This window comes from Cricetulus griseus, chromosome 4 (assembly GCF_003668045.3).
Source record: "Cricetulus griseus strain 17A/GY chromosome 4, alternate assembly CriGri-PICRH-1.0, whole genome shotgun sequence".
NCBI classification, from domain to species: domain Eukaryota; kingdom Metazoa; phylum Chordata; class Mammalia; order Rodentia; family Cricetidae; genus Cricetulus; species Cricetulus griseus.
The window spans coordinates 216,090,932-216,113,787 of record NC_048597.1 but is presented as its reverse complement, the minus strand read 5'-3'; the positions used below and the strand labels follow the sequence as shown (position 1 = coordinate 216,113,787).

Sequence of the window (22,856 nt, the reverse complement as noted above, 5' to 3'; positions counted from 1 at the left end):
GGAGAAGCTGAGGAATTCACTTTAAGGGTGAAGTCAGTGTCTCCCGTGTGAAGGCAAATGCCCAGTTTGGCCTTCCCTCTTATACTTCACCTCAACTCCCCAACAGGCACTGTGGAAGACCCCCAGCCTTGGGGAGAAGAACTAGTCACCCTTGGAAGAAATTTTCTCCCCTTTTGGTCAGGCTGAAGCCCTGTCACCTAATAGGCCCTGGGGAATGTGGAAGTGACAGGAAGGACATGGAGGGAGGAAGGGAGGCTATGTTCTACCAGGAGTTCTGTGACCCCTAGGTCAGCCTGGCCTGCTTGTCCTATATTGGGCTCCCTTGATTTCTTAGGGGGCAGCTAGCTCTGAAATCCCTGCTTCTGCACTCTGTCAGCTCACTTGCCTTCAACACTCTGGGCCCCAGGAATGCCCTAGACACCTCAGAAAACTTAAGATCAGAAAGCTCCTTCAACGGCCTCCCAGTGTAGTCATACACTTAACAGTGGATCAGAAAGCGGGGTTTATTTCCCTGGGGCTTTGTCTCTGGGCCTTGTACATCAGCTTAAGTGCTCCCAAGGCTGCAGATCTGTGGTATTAGATCTGCGTGGGGATGTGAGCAGAGCCCAGATGAAGGAAAGCTTCTGAAAAGGCCCTGAGGGTTCTTCTTGCGACCCAACCCTGTCTGGATGCTGATGGGACATTGCGAGGGGCCTCACTTTCCTAGTTCTGTGCCCCCCCTCCACTCCTCTCCGGAACAATTCAAGAGACCCCAGAGCCTTAGACCATTGCAGTTCCTCCTGGCCAAGGTTCATCCACTCCATGGAGACAAGGCCAGTCTGTAAGGAGTTGGCTTCTCCTGCTCCCTGTCCCACCTGAACAGCCGCAGAGGAAGACAGCCAGAGACAAGAACCCCAGCCCCAGGGAACTTGAGAGGGTTAGGCAAGATAATCCACTCCTAATCTGGGATGTGGAAGGCAGGAGCCAGCAGTGCTGGGAGGGTTTGGCTTCTGAGCTCTAGGCACAGAGAAATTTAAATAACAGATGTTTAAACAACCTTCCCTGCAAGCCGCTGGTGCAGTGACCCCTCTGCTGTGATGTGTTGCAGCTTAAAAATAGCCCACAATGAACCGCTCTGAGCCCCAATTGACTCAAGCTTACGTAACTCTGCGTGAAAGATAGCCAGCCACATCAGCCAGAGGGAGGGCAATGGCACAGCCACCCTGACTGCTGCTCACAGCTGGCTGCTCCTTGCCTCTGCTGGGGGCAGACCCCCATCCAGGAGCCAGCATGAGGAAGGAAGGGTGCAGGGGGCTGTCGGAAGCACACGTGACCTCATGGCTACAGCACAGAGACCTCCAGCCAAGCCTGCAGAGGGGGTGTGAGGAGAGCCAGGGACTCAATAAGACCCAGACCCTTTGGAGAGAAAATGAGATAAGGAAACCAGAACATCAAGATGACGGGGTGACTGGACCTGCCCAGGGTTCACACTTCCCGCTTTGAGAAGGGGGCTTCCTGACTTGGCAGAACAGGTCGGCACAGCTTACTAATGTGTGGCTGGCACTAGCACTGCCATTGAGCCCAGGGATGGAGGCAACTCCTTTGAGGCCGCTAATTCTCCAAGGTGTAGCAACATTCCTAGAGGGACTCATAGCACGGGGAGAGGGTGTGGGGGCTTCAAATCTAATTGAACCCTGCAGTATTTGCTATCAGCTACTTCCCTATTGGATCCTAGATCCCCAACTGGCCACAAGCATGTACAAATGGCCAAGCCAACTGAAAGGAAGCAGAGGAGAGAGATGGGGGTCTCTTTGACACCGAGAGCACTGGTGCTCATCGGTCCCTCTGCTGGTGCCCATGCTGAACCCCTCTAGTGAGTCAGTAACTTCCTTCAGTTCCCAACAACTGAACTCAAAATAGGAATCATCACAGGGCAGATCCCCTGAGGTCCAATGGAGCAAGGGCGAGAGAAAGCATATTGGGTATCTCAGGCCAGACTCCCCATCAAAGCAGGTCAGTCTACTCATTGCATGCCTTGCAGGTGCCAGACTACAGTGACACCAATGGGCGGTCAGGAGGCTATGACTCATCAGCTGCTTTCTCGGTCCCAGCGCCCACCGTGGCTTCCTCTCGTCTTTATTGGCATTTGCTTGCCCCTCAGCCCTACTGGGTTGTCCCGGAAGGAGAGCAGGCATGTTTGTCGGTTTGGAACAGTGTCTTATGTAGTCCAAGCTGCTCTTGGGCTTATTATGTAACCAAGGCTACCCTTGAACTCTTGATCCCCTTACCTCCACCTCCTAAGTGCTAGGATTGCAGGTGAGCACCATTATGCCCGACTGAAAAGGTTAATGACTTGCGTTCACAACTCTTGGTGGGAAGGCTGGACTCCAGAGTCCTGGAAGAAAACCCTAATCATGCCATCTTAACCTGGTGGGTGGCCTAAGCCTGGCAAGGCTGTTAGCCACTTCTCCTTTCTATTAGCCATTCACTGTGCCTGAGAAATGTCCCAGACACCACACACACACACACACACACACACACACACACACACACACACACACACACACACACACACACACACACACACACACACACACACACACACACACACACACACACACACACACACACACACACACACACACACACACACACACACACACACACACACACACACACACACACACACACACACACACAATGCATGCACACATATGCACTTACACACACATGCTAGAAGAGAGGCAGTTCAACCTCCCTCAGCCAAAAAGGCCATTCAGAAGCAACCTAGTATGCCCAGCCCATCTGTGAAGGCGGGGTTTAAATGAGTCCTCCAGTCCCAAGATAAAAGATAATTAGGTATTTATTAGGGAAGCGCTTACACAGATAAGAGTAAATAACCACCACCTTCTTCCTGCTCCAGAAGATGCAGTCTCTGCCCTTCTGATGCTTTCACCACAACCCAAGAGAGCATGAGCCAGCCCCTTCTCTACCTTATAAGGGGTCAGGTCTGAACCTGAAACCACGCCCAAGGGGTGTGGCCCCCACCACAAGTTCACTTGCAAAGCAAGATGCCACTGCACATCTGGGAACCTAGAACTCCCTTTATGCTCCCCAACCCCTGAAGCTCAGTCACCAATTTGAAATCCTAAATCAGTCCAACTCCTGACACCCGAGAATTGGGAACCTACATGGACTTGGTACTATCAGATAACTGAAAATGGAGCTCAGAGCGTGGGAGCTGTTGAATGTGTTTTGGGGTGCAATCCAATACCCCAAGTACCTGCTTAACTGGAGCTCCTTCCTGAATAATTCTGACCCTGGAGACCTTTGGCTCAGAAAGTTCATGTTAGTGGGGTAACTGCTCAAATAATCTTTTTTTTATAAAGATTTGGTTTATTTATTATGTATACAGTCTCGTGCCTGCATGCCAGCAGAGGACACCAGATCTCATCAAGGTAGTTGTGAGCCACCATGTGGTTGCTGGGAATTAAACTCAGGACCTCTGGAAGAACAGTTAGTGCTCTTAACCTCTGAGCCATCTCTCCAGCCCCCTGCTCAAATAATCTTATTTTGCCCTTCAGATGTGGGGTTTTCTGGCTTAAAGGGTATACCAGCGGGACTGTTGCTTGCCTAAAGTCTCACCGTGTGTCAATCAGACTCCAAACCTCACATTCTAGCTACACAGAAAACCTGACACCCCCTTAACTCTGCCTCTCACTCCCCTCTCTGGAACCCTTTATTTTTTTCATGACGTGTCCTTTGGCCGGTATCCTACTTTTCCTCATCACTGAATGTTGTTCTTTTTTTTTTTTTTTTTCTAGATAGGATTCTTTGTATTACAGTCCTGGCTATCCTCAAACTCATAGAGATCTGTTTGCCTCTGCCTCCTGAGCGCTGAGATTAAAAGTCATGTGCCACCACCTGGCCACTGAATGTTATTCTTTCTTGGTCTTCTTCTAAGTGTTGTACTGTATCTTGGACCCTTTTCCATGCTAAGTTCCCCTTCTGAATAGTCACCCTTCCTTTCTTTTTTTAAAATAATTTATTCTTACTTTATGTACATTGGCATTTTGCCTGCATTTATGTCTGTGTGAGGGTGTCAGATTCTTGGAGTTACAGACAGTTGTTAGCTGCCATGTGGGTGCCGGGAATTGAACCCAGGTCCTCTGGAAGGACAGTTAGTGCTCTTAACCACTGAGCCATCTCTCCAGCCCTCACCCCTCCTTTCTGAACCTTTCCAGTGAACAGATGAGCCAGTGGGGGAGTAAGCCTTTCACATCATCCCAACTCGTGACTTAGAACTCTTGAGTGGTCCCTTTGGGATGAAGTTATGAGATTCATATTTGGGGGGATGTAAACCCGTCCCCATCTGCTACAGGGGCCGAAACTATGGGGGTGCCTTAGGAAACTCCATTACCTCTCTCCAAACTCAGGAACAATACAGCTGTCCCATCCTCAGCTACACATGGCCAAGCGTCAGTGACCAGGTGTGAAAGGAGGTGTGCAAGGCCATGGCTTCTCTGTGGCTATGCTAAGAATCACCAGAAGCGGTGCTGGAAGCGGGCAGCCAGTTTTCCCTGCCTTCCACTCCCAGGACCCTCACCTTTACACCTGCTTACCAACAGAGGGGTCCTTTTTACACTTTAAACACATATGCTTAGGGTTCTTTAGATCCCTTGGACCTCCTCCCAGTCCAAGATGCCAGGATAGGTAACAATGAAGGTAGAAAACAGCCGGATGGCTGCGGTCCCAAGGAGACCCCATTTAGGAAAGAGCTCTGGCTCCATGTCCTGGGTCCCACTGTGACAGGGCATTTCTAAGGTACTCACAGAAAGGGAGCCTTCGCTTCTTACAGACCTAGGAGTCATCCAACTAGAGGAGTGGAGAAGACCGGGGGAAGGGGGCTTAATCAAGGGACAGTTAATATTGCGATCTATATCCTGGGCCCAGCACTCCAACTCCTAACACCAACAAGGTCCCTTTGGCAGTCAGAGCATAGGGGAGAGTAGAAGGTGGGATTAATTTCTCCTCCAGAGGAACACGCCCCTCCAGTAGCTGAGGTGTAGTGTCCATGAGGGTATAAAGGTCCTTTGGTCCTTTGAGGTTGGCTCCTTGCATGTGTGGAGCCGATGGCTATCTGGGAGAGCCTCCCTCTCAAGGTTGCAAATGCAATGCTGGCAAGGACGGACGGGAGGCAGGCAAGTCTGCATACCACGACAGTAAATGTCTTCGTACTACATAGGGAGTCTAGCAGAACCGCTGAGGGAGGAGCAGTGCGGTAGCTAGCTTGGGCCCTGGAAGAAACCAACTTGGCTGTTGCATGCTTGGACACTCAACCTACCCCCTTAGTTCATCCACGAGATCTGGGCATATTCACCCTCCCTATGCTCTGGAGCCTTCTGGCAGACGCAGCCCCTTTAGAGCCATAGGGGCTCTTTGCACATGCTAGTTACTCTGCCCCAAATCTCTTATCTGAATTTAGCTTCTAATGGACTATTCCCACCTGAAAGACCTTTGGTAAAGATATCCCCTCCTGGGGGCCTTCTTTCACCTCTCTAAAGCAATCCTCCATTCCCTCAGTGTGACTCCTCCTCTATTTCACAGCATATGCCATAATCTGTGCTTGAACATCCATTTATTTTTTTAGTGGTTTACACTGTGGTATCTGTATGATCATTGCCGAGTCCTCTGTGCCCGGCAGACAGGGTATAAGACAAACATTCCATAAATATGTGCTACAAAAAGATTGCCCTCACTGGCTCCTGCTGGAGTGAGGGGCTTAAATGTGCGGTTTCCCACCTCCAGTAGCTTCAGAAAGTTCAAGGGTGGGGGTTCAATGCCCTTCAGCTTGTTACAGCCACTTAGCAGATATAGTCCCCATGGCCTACTGAGGGCTTAGGTCAAGTGGGCAGAGGTGGCTCTGATAGAGGCCGGGGCCTTGATGTGCTCCTGTGATGCTGAGGCGAGGACTGTGGCTGCTCCGGAAGCACATTTACATCATCCAAGGTGCTGAGGCCTAGGTTCACATAACCTGGGGACAGCTGCACGTAGTGGTCCCCGAGCAGAGAGCTCACTACCTGCTCTACCTCCATCACTAGGACTCTGAAGGTGGGTCGCGCTGCTGGGTCAGCCTCCCAGCATTGCAGCATCACCTGGTACCTGTAAAAAGAGGGATGTCAGGTATAGGGTGTACTCCTACCCAGGGGTTCTGGGCAGCCCAATCCCCATTAGACAAAACAGAGATGAAGATATATGACATCAGGACAGGTCAGGCTCTTCTCATCACTGAGATGCCTGGCAGAGAGCCAGGTATTCCAGCAGTAGAGTTTTCTATGACTATGCCCTGGGACCTTCTCTGTGTGATCTTGGTGTGTTCTCTAACTTTTCTGTGCCTAGATAACCTTTTCTGACCGAAGCATTAGGGGCACAAGGTAAAAAAAGACAGTTTTGAAATCCTCAGCACATGGCTAGTAGGCTCACAAGTGAATTGGATCATCACACCTTCTCCAGGTCGGATGTAAAATGAGGATTAAACCCTGCGGAGAGAGTCGGGCATGGTGGCACACACCATTCCAGCAGTGCTGGGAGGAAGAAGGAGGAAGATCATGAGTTCAAGATCAGTTTTAGCTACATAAGGGGTTTGCGGCCAGCCTGTTCTACATAGTGAGTTCTGGGATAGCCAGAGATACACAGTGATATCCTGTCTCAAAAACAAACCAACAAACACATACCCGGCACAGTGAAACAAGACTTTAATCCCAGAATTTGTAAGGCTGAAGCAGGAGAATTAGCCTGCATTCAAGGCTGGCCTGGGTCTCTGTAGAGACCCAGTCTCAAAAAAAAAAAAAAAAAAAAAAAAAAAAAAAATTCTGGGCAAGTTAAATGGGGACTGAAGGAGAAGCCCCTGGGGAGCTCCAGTGGCACAGCGGTTCTGAAGCTGAGGCTCTGTAGGTTGGCCTGCTGGATCCTAGAACATGCCTTGTCATCATAGGGATGCCATCCTGCCTTTAATTATAGTCTAAGTGTTTCAGACTGTCTGAGGGGAGTGTTGTTATAAAACCCACTTTACAGATGAGCAGAATGGAGCCCAGCAAGGAAAAGGGACTCTCCCTACTGAGTGCTCTCTGCAGTGTGCCACTTAGATCGCCTTTATTTTCTCAGTAGCTGAGTGGACCTGTTGATGCCTTTTAGCTTAAGCCTTCTCTAGGCAGAAAAGAAACAAATTTTTCAATCTCACATCTGCTCACCAGGGACAGCCTGTAACAAGGACTGACTAATGCCTGGTACAGAGACCTGGCCCGTTGGTCTGTTGGTCTCAATTTCAGAAAACTGAAGGGCCAGCATAGCTCCAGCAGTGCGGCAGCATGAGCTCCATCCCTCTCATGCTTGCATCACAGCCACCCTCTCCCTCTGACAAGTCCTGTTTCCTTTGTCTCCCCCAAATCGACCACTGAAGCCCTGCAAATAGAAATCTCCACCTTAATCTGTTCAGAGAGCCTGTCTTAGATACAGGCAGGCAGTTTAAGTTAATTTCCCTTACTTCAAACTGTATGCATTAGTACAACAGATATCAGAAAGGTCAAGGCCAAGATGGGGAGAGCTCTGAGAACTACTCACATGCTTTCTGGAGCACAGCCTAGGACAGGAGTCATCAGCGGCTCTCTCTACCTGTGACCTGGTTCTGCCTGTTCTACATGTGCAGACCTGAGCACAGCCTAGGTATGCCTGCTGATTAGGGAACCAAACCTACCCCACCAGCACTGATGACACAGCTGCTGCCATCCCTTGGGAATGAAGAATCTGAACTACGTGCAGTGAAAAAGCCCTGATCCAGAGACACAGCGGGACTGGTGCGGGAGCTAAGCGAACCTTTCTTTGAGGTTGCACGAGTAGCAGGGATGGAAAGCAGCCCTCCTCCCTCCCTTGGCAGGAGTGGGGTGGGGAGAAGATCTGGGAAACCAAACCACTGGCCTCAACCCAGACTCTGAGTTGGAATGCTGTTACCATGGCAACCATGAGGGCCTCTCAGAGTCCTTCCTTGCACGGAGGTGGGACCAGTACACAGATAAGTAAACTGAGTCCCAGAGAGGCTCCCTATCCTGGTCAACCAGAGGGTCAGACAAAAAGCCGGGCAGGATCTTAGTCTCTTGCCCTCTCCTTGTCTCTGGAGCCTAGTCCTGCCCCTCCATCTCCCTTTACATACTCACAGTGAATCGGGACAATACTCAGGCTGCGGCAGGCGACGGCCCTGAGCCAGGAAGCAAGTGAGGTCAAAAGGGTTGATATGGGGGTATGGTGGAGCACCCCGTGTTAGCAGCTCCCACAGCAACACACCAAATGACCACTGTTGGAGAAAGGTGAGGAGACTGACTCCACTATCACCCCAATGTCAGGAGGCAGGTGGGCTCCCCAGGTCCTGTATCTCTCAGAGTCTTCCACTGGAAACGAAGGACCCCACCTCTGCCCAGAGTTTATTCCTTAATACTGTACAATTTTCTTCCTTCTGTCTCCCACAACTTCAGAGTTGTAAGCCCCAGATTATTTGTAAGGAGCGAATGAGTTCACAGGCTCCATTTGCCTTGGCAGATACCAGATTCCATTTCCCATTTGCCCAAGACAAATGAGCTATGGGGTTTGCCTAACCTGACGAGTGTCTGGGCTTAGGTCAGGCAGAAGCAAGGCAAAAACTCTAAGGCATGAAGACCAAGTGGACCTGGAGCAGAGGGTGCCTTACCACGTCAGATTTGGTGGTGAATCTGTAGGTCTGAAGGCTCTCCAGGGCCATCCACTTGACAGGCAGGCGGGCATGGCGATGCTGTCGGACACTATAGTATTCCTTGTCTAGGACGTCTCGGGCCAGACCAAAGTCAGCCACCTTGACTGTGAATGACTCGTCCAGCCTAAGAGGAGGAAATCCCACACGGAACTGGAGTTCAACCGGGGCTATAGCTGAGTGGCAGAGCACTTGCCTAAGAGCTGACTCCCACCAGGTCTTGAGCCCACCTGTTCCAAGCCCTTCAAAGGACTTAAGAACCACACTGTCTAACCCCAGGTAGACAGAAAAATGCCTAGGGCTGCAGAGCGAAGGGTGGACTGGGTCCTTTCCTAAGGTGGCCTTTAACAGCTGTCTATCCTCATAACCTGTCCCTTTGTTTACCCCCAGCTACTTGAGTCACTCACATGCAGTTCCTGGCAGCCAGGTCCCGGTGCACAAACTTCTGCTCTGCCAGGTACTCCATCCCACAGGCTACCTGCAGGCCAAAGCTGATGAGGTCCTTCACAGTGGGGTTCTGAAGGCACACAGAGACTGGTGAGCACAGGCAGAGGTGGGTGCCGGCTGACACCTCCCACCCTGCTTGGCAGAGCACTGACCCTCTGAGGGGAGCGGATGAAATGAAGCAGGTCTCCGTGGCGCATATAGGGCAGAAGCACCCGAGGAAGGCCCTCTGGGGGCAGCACAATACCGATGAGAGCCAGAATGTTGGGATGGTGTAGGCCACGCATGAGCAGCCCCTCCCGTAGGAAAGCTTCCACTTCCTGTACCTCTGTGATGCCTGTAGGCAAGCATAGGTCAAGCCAAGGCCAAGAAGGCCCTTTACAAGGGTCAGATGGAGACAATGGGAGAAAGGTTCTTCTCTAGGTTCACTTTGTAAAGTGGCAGCATAGCAGGAACAAAGGACCCCTCAGCCTGAGGTCACCCTTTTACCCGCCCAGCCCATGCCTCACTCACGACTCAGTGACTTAATGGCACAGTGGATCTGATTCTGTGCCTCATCTGTATATTCTCCATGGTAGACAACGCCAAAGTGGCCTAGAAAGAGCGAGATGGTAAAGAGGGACCTCAGTGCCCAGACTCATGGCATGCCCTCTGTAACTAGCAACCTTGGAGCCCCAAACTGGCCAGTGTGACATTAAAAACAAGCAGCAATCACACAATGGTAGAGCCATTTACAGTCCACCCATGCCCACTTATCCATACCAGAAGGCACTGAAGATTAAATTCTCCAAAGATGACCACACGGAGGCTCAGAAGTAAGTAGTAGCCTCAATGTCATACAAGTTAGTGAGTAGGCCAAGGCAGAGGCTACTCCAACTGTCCCTTGAGCACACGTCAATTTCAAGACCTCTCTTCTGCCCCGCCCCACTTCCCAATCCCATCCCCCACACCTTTGCCAATGACTTGGTCACTATGGATGACCACTCGTTCATGGGGAATCAGTACATCCTTGACCTCAGCCAGGAGCGTCCTGTCCAGATCCTTGAGCCGAATAGACTCTGTCCGAAGCAGTGGGACAGTTGTCCCATCCCGACTATCTGAAAATTCTTCGTGGCTCAGAGGTCCGGAAGCTGTGTCATCAATGTCAGAGAATGTTGTTGTTGGGGAGAGGGAGTGAGAGCTTGTGGGGAGGGGCAAGCCCTGGCTGGCTTCTAGTGGCTCCCACCATCTCACCAAGGCCAATTCTGTAGTCAGAGCCAGAGTAGAATGTAGACAGGGACATGGCTGTTGGAGACCGATCCAGGGGTGGCAGGTCATCCAGGTTGGGAGCAAGGACTGTGGAAAGATAAGCCCCTGGTGGTGAACCTCTCCAAACTCCTGGGGACCAAGTTCCACTGAGGAAGTGTGTGAGACCCCCAAGTTCTAGGGATTACAGATGCCACAGTTTGGAGGTACAGGCTGAGTCAAGATGGATGTAGGGAGCTTACCTAGCTGCTTTTTCCGTCTCCGGGAGTTGAAGACTAGAGCAATGGCCAGCACAGCCACGAGCAGGATCAAGGCCAGCAGAGCCATAAGGAGGGTACTCTGTGAGGCCCTGCCTGGCCCTGACAGAACCACTTGGCCCAGGTTGTGACACCCACCATCTACACAGACCTGAAAGGAGATGGCAGTTTAAGCCAGACTGAGGACCCTTGGCTCATGCTTTCCTGAAAGGGCCAGCTGTGTCACCCACCTGCAATGGGACACCATCCTTGCCAAGTTGCAGGGAGGGGGGCAGGGGGCAGACCACCACATCCCCCCGGAGCTCGTGTTGGCAGATCTCACCACCCACGGTCACGTTCACACTCACGCAGTCTGCCACAGCGCCAAGCCCAATATACTGCAGAGACAGTCATGAGGATCAGCCAGAGGCTGGACTCTCTTAATCCCCCACTGTCCCCACCCTATTCTTTATACCTACCTCGAACTTAACTGAATGCTCTCCAGGCTTCAGAGGGGCTAGGCCAGCTCTGGGTGTACTGGGTGGGGGCAGGAAGCGAAAACCAGGCAGTGTGAAGCCAGCTGCTCCATCCCCCCAGGCACTCAGATTCCCTGTTGCCCACCCCTGAGGGTTTCGGACCACATATTCAGGCAGGCGGCACTGACGCTGTTGTTCCAGAAACTGCCCTGCACACTGCTGAGACCCACATGAAAGTAGTTAGGCAAATGGCCCACCCTTGACTGCTCCAGTCTCCTTAACCCAGGACATCAGGGGACTGGCCCAGCCTTCCTCCCTCTTGCCACCACCTGCTCTACTCACCCTGCTCTGCACTGTACTTTGTTCATCACGGAATAATAGTGCCAGGTGCCACACTGAAGTCAGATGCTGGCCATGGATCGTGACGTGGGAGCCACTGTGGCAAAGGGTAGGGTAGTGGGTTCAGAGGACTCATTTAGAGACTCTCTCATTTCTAGGAGGCCAAAGTAGTCAAGGAGGTAGCACTTACCTGTAGCCACAGTTGGGGCTGATGTCTAACACAATGGGGTCTTCCTTGTAGTGAAAGGTCCAGGAGCCAGGCACCTCAGCACCTCCGATCTGCAGATGAATGGGGACCCTGGCTGTGCCAGCTCCAGGAGGTGTGACACATAAAATCTGTTCCTCACTGACCCTGCAGGAAGGAGGGAATGGGCACAGAGGCACCTTCTTACCATGAGAGGCTTACCTCCTCCGGCGCTTAGTAGTCCCTCCTACCTCTGTTGGTTGTTTTCCCCTCCCACCATGGATCTGGTGCTAGGATGCTCCCAGTAAGACCTCCAAGAAGGCAGGGACGGAACAAGTTCCTGCACCCTTGGCTGGAGACAGTGGCCTCTGTGGTGGACTCTTTTGTCTCTGGGTTGGAGGGAACAGCAGATCCTTCGGAACTCATCCCTATATTGACCATGTGACTGAGCCCTGTTCTCTCCACACTGGCGGTACCTATGTACCCACCTGGTGCAGCTCCCTGGGTGGGAACAGAAGAAAGGGTCTCACAAGGAAGGAGCTACTTGGTTGATCCCATCAGGGATAAGGAAGGCAGGGACTACGCTGTACCTGAGACTTGAGGTGACCTTAGAAAGCAGCCAGGAGGAACCTGATAGGCTCCCTCAGATATTAGGCCAACTCAGGATGCAGATGCAAGTTGGAGCCTCACAAGGGCTAGGGCCTGTGGCTTCCCATAATTTTACCTGACAACACTTACTGTTTCAGCTGGCACTGAGTTCCATTGACCAGCACAGCTCGGCTGGTGCCTACAGACAGGCTCTGGCCTTCGAGGGTGAGAAAAGTTCCCCCAGCCCGTGGGCCAAAGTCAGGTTTTATTGATGCCAGCACTGGTTCCTAAGAGGATATGGAAACAGAACCTTTCTTTCTAAGTCCATCCCTCATGTACCATCCACTGACCAAGGGCGAAGACTGAGCAGTGTGGACTCACCATGAAAGAGAAGCCTTCCCGAACAGAGCTGCCATCTACCCGGAAGTGCTTGCCTGCTGGTGTGTTCGTGATGAGAAGGCTGACATTGGTAGTTCCCACTGCCTGGGTGACTAGAGGCTCCAGCTCACATTCAAGTTCCTCTACAAATGCCTTCTGGAACTCTGATCTGGGAAACCAGGAAGGGCAAAATGAGGTCAGTCAGGAATCACCTAGGGCTGGCTGCATACCTGCCACAAGTCACAGGGCTTATCTGAGCCTGAGAATGGCACCTCTGCCCATATCTTTTTCTGACAGCAGACGGGACTAAATAGGACAGAAAGCAACCTGGTCTAGCCCATAACTAAATAGACAAGTAGGGTACATGCGGGCTCAAAAAGGGACAGAGACATCGTAGACACAAGAAGCCACCATAGCTTATCCCTACCCCTCAAGGGGTTGCTTGGTCACTCTCACCAGGGAAGGAAAGGCAGGGGCCATTTTCTACCTACGGCTTGAAGAGCCCTTAGACAGCAGCCGGCAGGGACTTTGGCCCACGGTGATTTGGTGTGTGCCCAGATCTGATACCACATCAGGACGCAGGTAGAAGTTGGAGCCGCATAAGGTGAGCCTTGTCCTGCCCCTTAGAGGTCCACTGTGAGGATAGAACTGAAGTGGAGAGAGCAGCCCAAGTTTTTGTGTGGGGTTGGACTCTGTCAGCCCCACCTGCTTCCCCCAGAGTCCCCTGCCTATCTCACATTCCAGTCATTCTGGGTCACATGCTAGTCCTTATTCAGACTTTTTCCTGCCCCCGAAGTCTTTCTGTGTGCCATCCCCCTGACAGGAATGCCGTCCTTATGAGCATTTCAGAGCAAGGAAGATTATGATCAGGACTTCTTGACACCTCCCTCCCTCCCCCCTTGTCCCTCTGATACCTGAGCCCTGCTGGGGGAAAGCTGTACCTCAGTGATCTCAGGTGGACAGTGGTCCTGTTGCCAGGAGCCAGGACACTCCTCCTGCCGACCACACATGTGGCCACACCAGCCACATCCCATGAAACGCTGTGCCTTCAGGCAACGCCAACAGGTGAGAAAATGACGGCAGCCAGGGCCCTGGATAGGCACCTTGAAGACCTTGGGGTGACAAATAGGTGGTTCAGCAACGGCTAAGGGTGGAAACTAGACCCCATTGACCCTGCTGGCCCCTATGTAGATCAGAGAGATAAGGTTTGCACGTCAATGTCTCTCTGGGTTTGACAGAGAGGCTGTGACGCCACCACCTGAACCCCAAGTTCTGACCCTGCACACCTCACCTGGTCCCCAGCGGCAAAGAGTAGGTCATTCCCAAGGCGACTGACGTCCCGCTGGATAGGGTGCCCGCTGCTGCTCAGGGAGAAGTTGGACACATAGAGCAAGCAGTTGAGTGATCTGGCTATCTCCACCTGTGATAGGTCAGCTATGAGAAAAACAGCAGGGGCAGGAGACAGGGATGCAGGACCAGATGATGGGGGGGTGAAGGACCTACCTGTAGGATACGCCCATCTGCAGTGCCCATGTGGGCCACTGTAACATTGCCAAGGCGTGTCACGTGTAGCGCAGTGACCTTCACTGACCCTAACAGTCCATTGAATAGGTCCACGCGTGAGAAGCCACTCCTGATCAGCAAAGGGAAGTAGTGACAGCGAAAGCTGGGGCTGGCAGTCTCTACACCAGGCTGGGGAAATCCAGGCAAGAGAAGAAGTCAGCGTTTAGGACCGTGCACTGATTCTTTGGGGCTTTTTGTCAGTGATTACAGCAGCTCCAAACTACTATCCCTCACCTTGCTTGACTAGAGGAGGCCCAGAGCCTGCCCCTTACCTACTACCGCCCATGCTCATACGCTCTTAGAGATGGATAGCAGGGGCAGGAAGTGAAGAAAGGAGGCCCAGCCTGGAGAGCCAGACCCCTTACTGAAGGAACTCTGGCCAGCTTGAGTGTAGTCAGCGCAGCTCTGGCAGGCCTTCCCCCACTCCCCCTTTCCCTCAGCCTTACTAAACACCATAAGATTACATTCCTGAAGCCAGCCACCAAGGTCTATTCCCTTATTTGGCCACTTCCTCTTTCTGAGGCTGACTACCAAAGTCCAGCAATCGGAAGCCTCCTTTGGTTCACCTAATTAACATGCCCAATTAAAATTAAACACCTTGCCTAACACGGGGGCTTCCCCCCTTTACCTTTACAAACCGCCATTTGCCTATGTACCATATCCGTCTCCTCTCTGTCCAGACACAGTCCTTCGTCCCTCTGGACAAATACCCCTGCCCCCTTTCCCTTGTTCCTATCCCCTTCTCCCTTGTCCCCCATCCCCTCTACCACCAAATCTTAGCCCATTCTAACACAGACCTCCCCTTCTCTTCTTAAATATCACACCTGACAGGTCATTTGCTGCTGTTTTCTGCCTGAGTCAGAGAGCAGCCACCTTAGCTTTTCTTTCCTGCCTAATAAAGGATCTCTCTTTGAAAACAAGTGTTCGTGCGGGGGTTTGTGCCTAACCCCAGGTCAAGGAGGCAGCCCCTTCACCTGCCTTGCCCTGCTATGTCCAATCTGCTGATGAATTATGGAGTCTTGTAGACCCATCCGATCCTCACATACATTCATTTATCCAAGGCCCCACAGCCCCTCAAAAATCAAGGCAGAAGCCCACACTCTCAACCAGAACCAGAGTATTCTCACGCTCCTTGCTGGCTCTAAGAGTGCTCCTACGCCCCCTGCTGGCTCTACTCTGCCTTTGTGAGTGCATATTAGCAAATGTCCCTTCTGGGCCTTAGTTTCCCTAATTGTATGGGGGACTAAATCCTGAGGTTAGGTGGCTTCCCAAGATTGGCTACATGGTTCACTTCCCTGAGACTGCACAGATCCTTCAGTTACCGACACCTCCCTGGTGTACAAAAATAATAAAAAACAAAGCCCCAGGACCTGAATGCCCTATTAAGCCTAAGAAGTTGGAAGCCTGCTACAGCCATGCTTGATACTCTCCAAGTGAGTTCCATGAGTCAGGACTGTCACACAGAGAAACTCTGCCTCAACAAAACAAACAAAAACAAAGAGAGAAGAAGTTGGGAGATACAGACCTCTCCCTTGCTTTTAACCAGGAGGTGTAATTCCTAGGACAGGGTTGTGAATGGTCCTGGGAAAGTAGGAAGCTAATGTATGTATTTAACATGCTGGGGTTAGGATAGAGGAACAGGAAGGACCAGGAGAGAGCCCTAGGTGTTCAGAACCTCCTTCAGTTCACAGAGAGTTAACCCATTCCTGAACCTCAGTGATAAGCAGGACCAGAGAGGAGGAGGGGCAAGATCAAGCAGTGTTGAGTCTAGACACCCCACCTGGGTGTCTATATTCTGTTTGGGTGGGGACTGGGACTTTGTCATCACTTGAGAAGGAAAGGGGCTTGGCCCTAGCCAGAAGCTCGCTGTGTGTTTTCATCATGACTCAGGGACAGGTGGGGCTCTGGCACTGAGAGAGGCACTAACTCATAAGAGCACAGCCAAGCTTGCTTGCCTCTAGGCCCTAGGGTCTTAGCTATGGTTCCCAGGATTGACTAAGAGCTCTAGCCCTGAAAACACTTGCTTTAAGTGTCCTATTCCCCATCGCTGTTTCACACCCTATCTGAACCAATGTAGGCAGGCACTAGTCTTTAGACCAACCATTATGGGTACGCAGTGGCTGCAGCAAGAGAGGTGACAAGCTTAGTCATTGGACAAACACTGATTTACATATCTTCAGAGACTTGGCATGCCTCCACACCTCGAGCAGGGCCTAGATTAGTTTTCCTGGTGCCTGGCACTATGTGGTCATGACCCACTCCCCTCTTCCTAAGGGAGAGGTTCTGATTTCCCATCTAGATTCAGACAAAACGTTCTTACTTCCAGGGTTGTTTCTCAACCTAAATGTACTCAGCTGAAGACGAGGGGCTAAAGACCCCCACTCCAAGGCTAGGTATGTTGCTCAGCGGCAGAACACTTGCCTAAGACGTCCAAGGCCCTGAGTTCAATCTTTAGTATTGGAGGGAAAAAAAGAAAGACATTTGTAGCAGGCCAGGTACATGCTTGTAATACCAGCATTGAGAGCTGACAGCAGGAAAATCTTGAATTCAAGGCTAATCTGATCTACATAATGTATTCAAGGCCAGCTTTGGCTATATCGAAAATCCTGTCTGAAAAACAAAAACAAACGAAAAGTCTGAAGATATAACCCATGGTAGAGGCTTAGCATACGTGAGACCCTGGATTTGGTCCTTCAGATTCTAAAACAAAAATGAATTCCTCCTCTGACACTGGGTGTGAATACCTGCAGGGCATGAACAGAAGCTGGGAATCAACCAGTCAAGAGCATCACAGCCACTGCCAGGCCTGGCGGCACAGGCCTGTAACCCTAGCTACTCCAGAGGCTAAAGCAGGAGGATTACAAGTTCAAGAATCGATTGGGTTTAGAGAGTGAATTCAAGGCCAGCCCGGGCAACTTTGGAGAGACTCTGTTTCAAAATTCAAAGAATAAAGGGAGAGGAAGGCACTGGAGACACAGCTCAGTGGTAGAGCATTTGACTAGCAGACGTGAGGCCCCAGCTCAACCCCCAATTCCTAGTGTGTCCAAAAGGGGTGGGGGGGAACAAACAAAATATTGTCACGGCTGAGCCAAGGGCACTGGGTGGCCAGAGACTCCAAGGGTGTAGCTAGGGACCAGTTGATAGAAGGCCATTCATCCAATGCTTCATTTAACCATTTTTCTTGCCCTAATTTCTCAATAGCCTTAGGTGTGAGGCTGTTGGGATGGTTTAAGGAGTTGTTTTTAATTTTGTTCTCAAGAAAGCATTTTTGTTATTTTCTTATTTTTCACCCCCAAATCCAGATTCACATCTCCTAGGCCCTACCACTAAGTTAAGCCCCTAGGCCCTCAAGGTAGCATTTTAAAGACATCCTGTTTCCTGTTTGTTTTTTCTGTCCTTCCTCCCTGGCATGATACACAGGCTATGAGACCTCCCGCCTAGGGCAGGGCCTTGGCTACAGTGACAGCAAGTCCAGGGTGGACCAATTCCAACCAGCCCTGCCTACGCCTTTACTCATCCTCAATTGCTTATAGTTGCTTGCACAAGACTGGGGTGAGGTTTCCCAGAATCTTCTGGGTCTGAGTTGAAAATGCCTTTCCACTCTGTCCTGGATTTTCCTGAAATGACCCTGTGAAGAATGGGTTAGTAAATCACAGAACACGCAGGCTCCCTAAGAAACCCCCAGACTTCCAAGGCTCCCCAGAACCTGTTGGGGGTGGGGGTTCTCTGGCAACCCTGCCCACTGTCTTTGGAAGGCAGAGCAACACAGTGCCTTCATAGAAAAGCAGAACTATATTGGCAAGCGGCTGTGAATCTTTGATTATGTGCATCCGCCATGAAGTTTTTGCATTTGTGTACATATTTTTCTCTGTGTCCCTGAAGGCCCATGTGGTGGGCAGGTTGGAGGGGATGCCTATCATTTGACCTGGAATTTGGAAGTTGTGCTGGCAGAGGCAACTATGATGCTGGCCCCTCCTCACATAACCAGGGAAAGTACCTTAAAAAATCAGATGGCAGGAAGGGCGATAGAGCAAAACGAGACAGAGGCATGAGCCTCGTGCTGGCATGAGCTTTCAGTATGGCCTGTGTCCGTCTGCTTTCCCCCACTACCTCCAGCACTTAGGAACTGGGGAGAAAAGTATGCTTCGTTCAGCCTGCCTTCTCCCACCCAGGCCCTTTCAGTGATAGCAAGGAAATGGCCTATGTTTCAGCCCAGCAGAGTACTCACAGGTCAGGGGCCCGCTCTTTCTGCTCACCGGATTAGGACAAAGACTGGGTGCCTGGAAGAAGTTGAGACCTCTCCAGGGGCGAGGAGAGGCTGAAGAGTCACAACAGTGTCCTACACCCTCTTCAATCAGGGTGTTCAGCTGGTGAATAGGGAAGGCACACACAACAGAGTTGGGACCCATGCCAGAGCTACCATCCCTGACAGCAACAAAGACCCCAAATAGCACTTCCTGGCCCTCTGAGATGCTCAGCTCCATAGCCAGTTTGGCATCCACGGGAGCAGAGTGGGCTGCCTGAAGCACTGGGTAGGGCTGTGTGCTCTCTGGTGCTCTCCGACGCCGGCGTTTAGGTGCAAAATGACAATCCAAGACCAGCTCCCGATAGTCACCCATCTCTGGCTCTATAGCATTGAGTCGAGCCAGACGAGTTTGCAGGGCACTGGGAGGGCTTGTGACACTGGTTGGTTGCACCGTCAAAAAGTAGACAAAGTTTCCTGAGTGGAAGCTGTGCACATATTCAATATGGTAGGAGGCCAGATATTTGGGCAGCACAGACAGCGAGGGAAAACCTGATTGGAATCCAGAAGCATCGGCCTTAAGGCGACGGATGGACACCGACTGTGGGCTAAAGCTAGCGGCCAGCTCTGGGTCTAGTGAAGATGCCACATAGAAGTAGGAGGCATGGCCCTGCTCAACCACAGTCACGCGTGTGCCCAGGGGGCTAGCGACACAGTCCGGGCAGGCCTCAGGCTGGTTATTGTTTGCTGAGAAGAGGCAGGCTGGTGCTGCTAAGTGCAGGGCTTTCTCCCGGGGTTCCAGCTCATGCAGGAAGCAGCGGCCCTGCAGGGTTGAGCCACAGCTGACCAAGGCTGGCAAACCTGGGTCTACCACCAGCACCAGTGTGTCTGTGTCGTTTGGTGGTCCATGAGGGCCTGGACCACAGCTCGCACAAGTCTGGCAGCCAGGATCTCCGATAGGGCCGGTGTTCAGGCTCTCTATATACTGCAGATCAGGCCCAAGCACGTGCAGGCGATTGCGTGTGGCCACAAACACTGCACTCCCGATTTCACTGTCCTCGTAGGCTGCCACGGCCTGTACTCGGCCCCCAGCTGGGAAGCTGGGGACCTCGTACTTTACATTAAAGTCTCTGGAGGCTGAGAAGGGTATTCGTGGACACTGCCAACCCAGGTTGGTGGACGCCGCCGCCGGCAGCCACAAAAGAAGCATTAGCAGCAGAGGGGACTGTAGTAGCACCAGAAGCAGACCCATTAAGATTAAGCTGGAACTCTCGGGAATCTCAGAAGATCCAGCACTTGAGGAGATCAGACTCAAGTCGGAGCTGAGACCAGCAGCATTAAGTAGAGATACTGAAAGCTCCTGGGCAGCTGCCCCTGCCCTGGTTCCTGGCAAACCAAACCTTTCCCCCTGTCCTGTGGTCTGAGCGCCTGGCTGTGGACCACGGACAGGGCAATGGCAAGATCACCTCACCTGCGGCCCCAGCTGCTTCTTCTAGCCACCGCTGCCACAGCTACTTGGATCAAAGTCTCGAAAGGCGCTGGGCCCCCGTGGGTGCGGCCGGGTTGGGGGCGGGGCTGGGGCGGGGCTGCGGGCGGAGCCCTGTTGAAGGTTCTGCTCTCTTTCCAGCCCCGTCTGACTCTTTGCAGGCCTGAGAAGGCTGTCTCCTATACTCTCTCTTGGATGTGTCTTTCTCAGTGGTCTGTGGGTGGGTGTGAGTGGGGTGACCTGGGAAGGAGTATTCCTGATCCATCCTATTCCCCCAAAACCCACCTGGTTGAGGAGAAAACCGTGCAGGGCAAGGTCACCTCTCTCCCCTGACCCTCATTCACTCATACACCGGTTCTCACCATGTGGGGAACGGAGACCCGGAAGACACAGAAGAACAAGGTGATGTGTGGGGCTCCAGAAAGGGTACCATGGGACACACCATCTGTGGGCAGGTATCATAATTCCATGTGCCTATTTGGAGCAGTGTCAGAGAAAGATATGCTGTGTACTGGTCCTGTCTGCCCAGAGTCATAAGGGTTAATGGAGACTGGCCTCGCCAGCTGGATAATAACCGGAGGTAACTTAAGTGAAGATCCAGCTCTCTAGCTCGGATCCTGTCACTGTGGCCTCAGTATGTGGAAGTATGGAAGGGGTGACTGTGGTAAATGACTCTCCCCCAGGACCCTGTGGGAGAAGTATGGTCTTTGACTTCCGGACACCTCTGTCTGCTATGAGCCTTGTTTTTGTGGACTCAGTCTCTGAAACAAGAATGTAGTTCTGGTTGGTTAGAGTCCTTTTTTTCCAGAATGGGTGGGCGAGTGAAGCCCATTCTGCTTTGCCATCTCCCTCGCCTGGACCTCAGCAGCTAGCTGTCCCTTGGCAAATGGTCTTTCTCAATACCTGGGGGTGACGGGGCAGGGAGGGGCATTCTTTGCCTGACAGTGAGCCTGGGCTCCAGAGGGCTCTTCACAGGGTTGGCTATAGGTAGTTGTGAGTTCCGGGGTTGCAGCAGGATTCAGTCTGGCCTGGGGATCTTTACTCTTCCACTCCCCAGCCAGTACAAAGCCTCCGGCCTGCATGCCCTTTCTAACCTGACCTTAGTGAATGTTTCCTTTCTCCTTCCTCCTTTCAAAGCTGGGATGGTATTACCCTAGAATGCCATCTTAAATACCTTTAAAACATTATCTAAAATCATCAAAAATATGGAATGCTTCACAGATTTGTGTGTCCTCCTTGCTCAGGGGCCATGCTAATCTTGACACAGGAGGCCTTTAACACCAAGCCTGTGTCAGATGCGTATCATGGGTCACCAAGATGGCTTACACACCCATCAGTTAGTTCATTCTCTTCCTCCATCCCCCACGGTAGGATTTCCCCTCCTTGAGCACCTGGTAACTGACAGGAAATGGCATATGGAGCAGCCACACCCACTGGATAGAGAATACTATGCCCAAGGCAACATAAAAGGTGCTCTTTTCCCTAAGTGGAACTGGCCCAGAAATGAATAAATACACAACACAAACCATGGCACCCTTCCAGTGTTCCATAGTCAACATGTCTAAAGATAGTCATGCAGAGAAGAACTGAAATACTCTCTACACAGCATCCAGACAGGGCCTCTTGTGAATGTGGTCCTGCCTCCAGAGATTGTGAGACATTTCTGGGTACTTGGGAGGTGGGGGGTGGGGACCTTCACAAGCCTGTTTAGATGGCCTTGGCCAACCCATTCTCAAGTGGGAGCAGCCATTAATTAGTTCTCTGCTGCCACCATGTGGCCATGATGGTGATTCCCCCCCCCCCAGGACAATGCACCCCTTGAGGGTAATTTGTTTCTCAACTGTGGGATCCACAGGAGAACCCCTTTATTACTTTTCATCTGTGGGTTCTGGAAGAGCTTCAAGCTAGGTATGGGCCCCTGCAGTGTTAAGTATGAGCACTCCTAAGGTAAACTCACTGGGTTTAGCCTATTGCTGGTTGAGGATTTATTTAATTTTCTGAGATTTTTTTGTTTGTTTGTTTTGTTTTGTTTTTTGAGACAGGGTTTCTCTGTGGCTTTGGAGGCTGACCTAGAACTAGTTCTTGTAGACCAGGCTGGTCTCGAACTCACAGAACTCTGCCTGCCTCTGCCTCCAGAGTTCCGGGATTAAAGGTGTGTGCCACCACCGCCTGGCCACTACTCTGAGATCTTACCTCAAAGGAATGCTAGCCACTTTGCCCTCCATGATGGGCTCAGACCTCTCTGAACACTGTTTCAGAGGGTTAGGACTAGTCTTCTTCTCCAACCCAGAAATCACTTTAGTAAAATCAGGGGTTTCTCTCTAACTACAGTAACATCAGACTGCAGCTCTAAGCAACTCACCTCACTGTAGTTTTATCCAGAGGTTGAAAACCCCTGGACTTGTGGATTCTGCCAGCTTCCCTGCAGATAGTGTCAGGTTCTTCTCTTTGCAAATGTTGGGGCCTCTATTAGGAATACCTCCTTTATATGCCTGTCATCTAATCCTTGACCTCCATATAGGTAAACCCACACTCCTAGGTGCCCACTGTCTTGGGTACCAAAGCTTATCCTTGACCCCCTTTTCCTATCCCTGAGCAGAAGTGAGATTGAACTAGAGAGAAGCCGAATATCCACAGAGTAGCCACCAGAAGCTCTCAGGGGCTAACTGCTGATCAGAACAACCAGCGACGTCGGTCTTCGAATCACCCTGGTTCCAAAGGGTTGATCTGACATCCCTGGTCAGCAGCAATTTGAAGAAAAGCACAAAATAGGTAGGAAAGAAGCCTAAGGCATATGTGCAGGGTGCACACCGACCCTGCTTCTAAAGGGTCTTAGGAGTCCAGGAAGGTGGCTGGTTGCAATTTAAAGTCTAACACAATCTAGGTGCAAACCAGTAATAGAGATTATGCTGCCAATTA

General features: G+C 51.5%; 1 protein-coding gene and 1 pseudogene across 3 annotated transcripts; both read right to left on the bottom strand.

Annotated features, from left to right (window-relative positions):
- Window positions 1–5,600: 5,600 nt before the first annotated feature.
- Mst1r (macrophage stimulating 1 receptor) lies at window positions 5,601–20,001 on the bottom strand. 3 transcript variants are annotated; one of them, XM_027414508.2, is made up of 20 exons: window positions 18,465–20,001; window positions 14,149–14,337; window positions 13,937–14,065; window positions 13,587–13,757; window positions 13,133–13,293; window positions 12,649–12,814; window positions 12,418–12,554; window positions 11,686–11,847; window positions 11,499–11,592; window positions 11,160–11,375; window positions 10,932–11,078; window positions 10,687–10,852; window positions 10,433–10,534; window positions 10,150–10,329; window positions 9,713–9,793; window positions 9,355–9,536; window positions 9,163–9,272; window positions 8,717–8,882; window positions 8,190–8,326; window positions 5,601–6,141 (listed from the first exon to the last, which is right to left on the bottom strand). In XM_027414508.2, exons 1-20 carry the CDS (start codon window positions 19,701–19,703, stop codon window positions 5,883–5,885), a joined length of 4,194 nt encoding a protein of 1,397 aa, XP_027270309.1. In that variant the 5' UTR covers window positions 19,704–20,001; the 3' UTR covers window positions 5,601–5,882. The 3 variants fall into 3 exon arrangements, with proteins under 3 accessions (XP_027270309.1, XP_027270310.1, XP_027270311.1); XM_027414509.2 differs by having other exon boundaries at window positions 11,160–11,372; XM_027414510.2 differs by lacking the exons at window positions 12,418–12,554; window positions 12,649–12,814; window positions 13,133–13,293; ... (2 more) ...; window positions 14,149–14,337; window positions 18,465–20,001 and having other exon boundaries at window positions 11,160–11,217; window positions 11,686–11,828.
- A 1,135-nt stretch (window positions 20,002–21,136) lies between these two features.
- Window positions 21,137–21,198, bottom strand: LOC113835535 (annotated as a pseudogene).
- Window positions 21,199–22,856: the final 1,658 nt, after the last annotated feature.

What these genes read in the sequence shown, in the direction of transcription:
- Mst1r (XM_027414508.2), bottom strand. Translation starts at nt 19,703, where the DNA reads ATGGGTCTGCTTCTGGTGCTACTACAGTCCCCTCTGCTGCTAATGCTT. An exon ending in TCTTTGCCGCTGGGGACCAG is followed by an intron (nt 13,758 to 13,936) that starts GTGAGGTGTGCA and finishes TGTCACCCCAAG; the next exon opens with GTCTTCAAGGTGCCTATCCA. An exon ending in TGACTACAGAATTGGCCTTG is followed by an intron (nt 10,330 to 10,432) that starts GTGAGATGGTGG and finishes TTGATGACACAG; the next exon opens with CTTCCGGACCTCTGAGCCAC.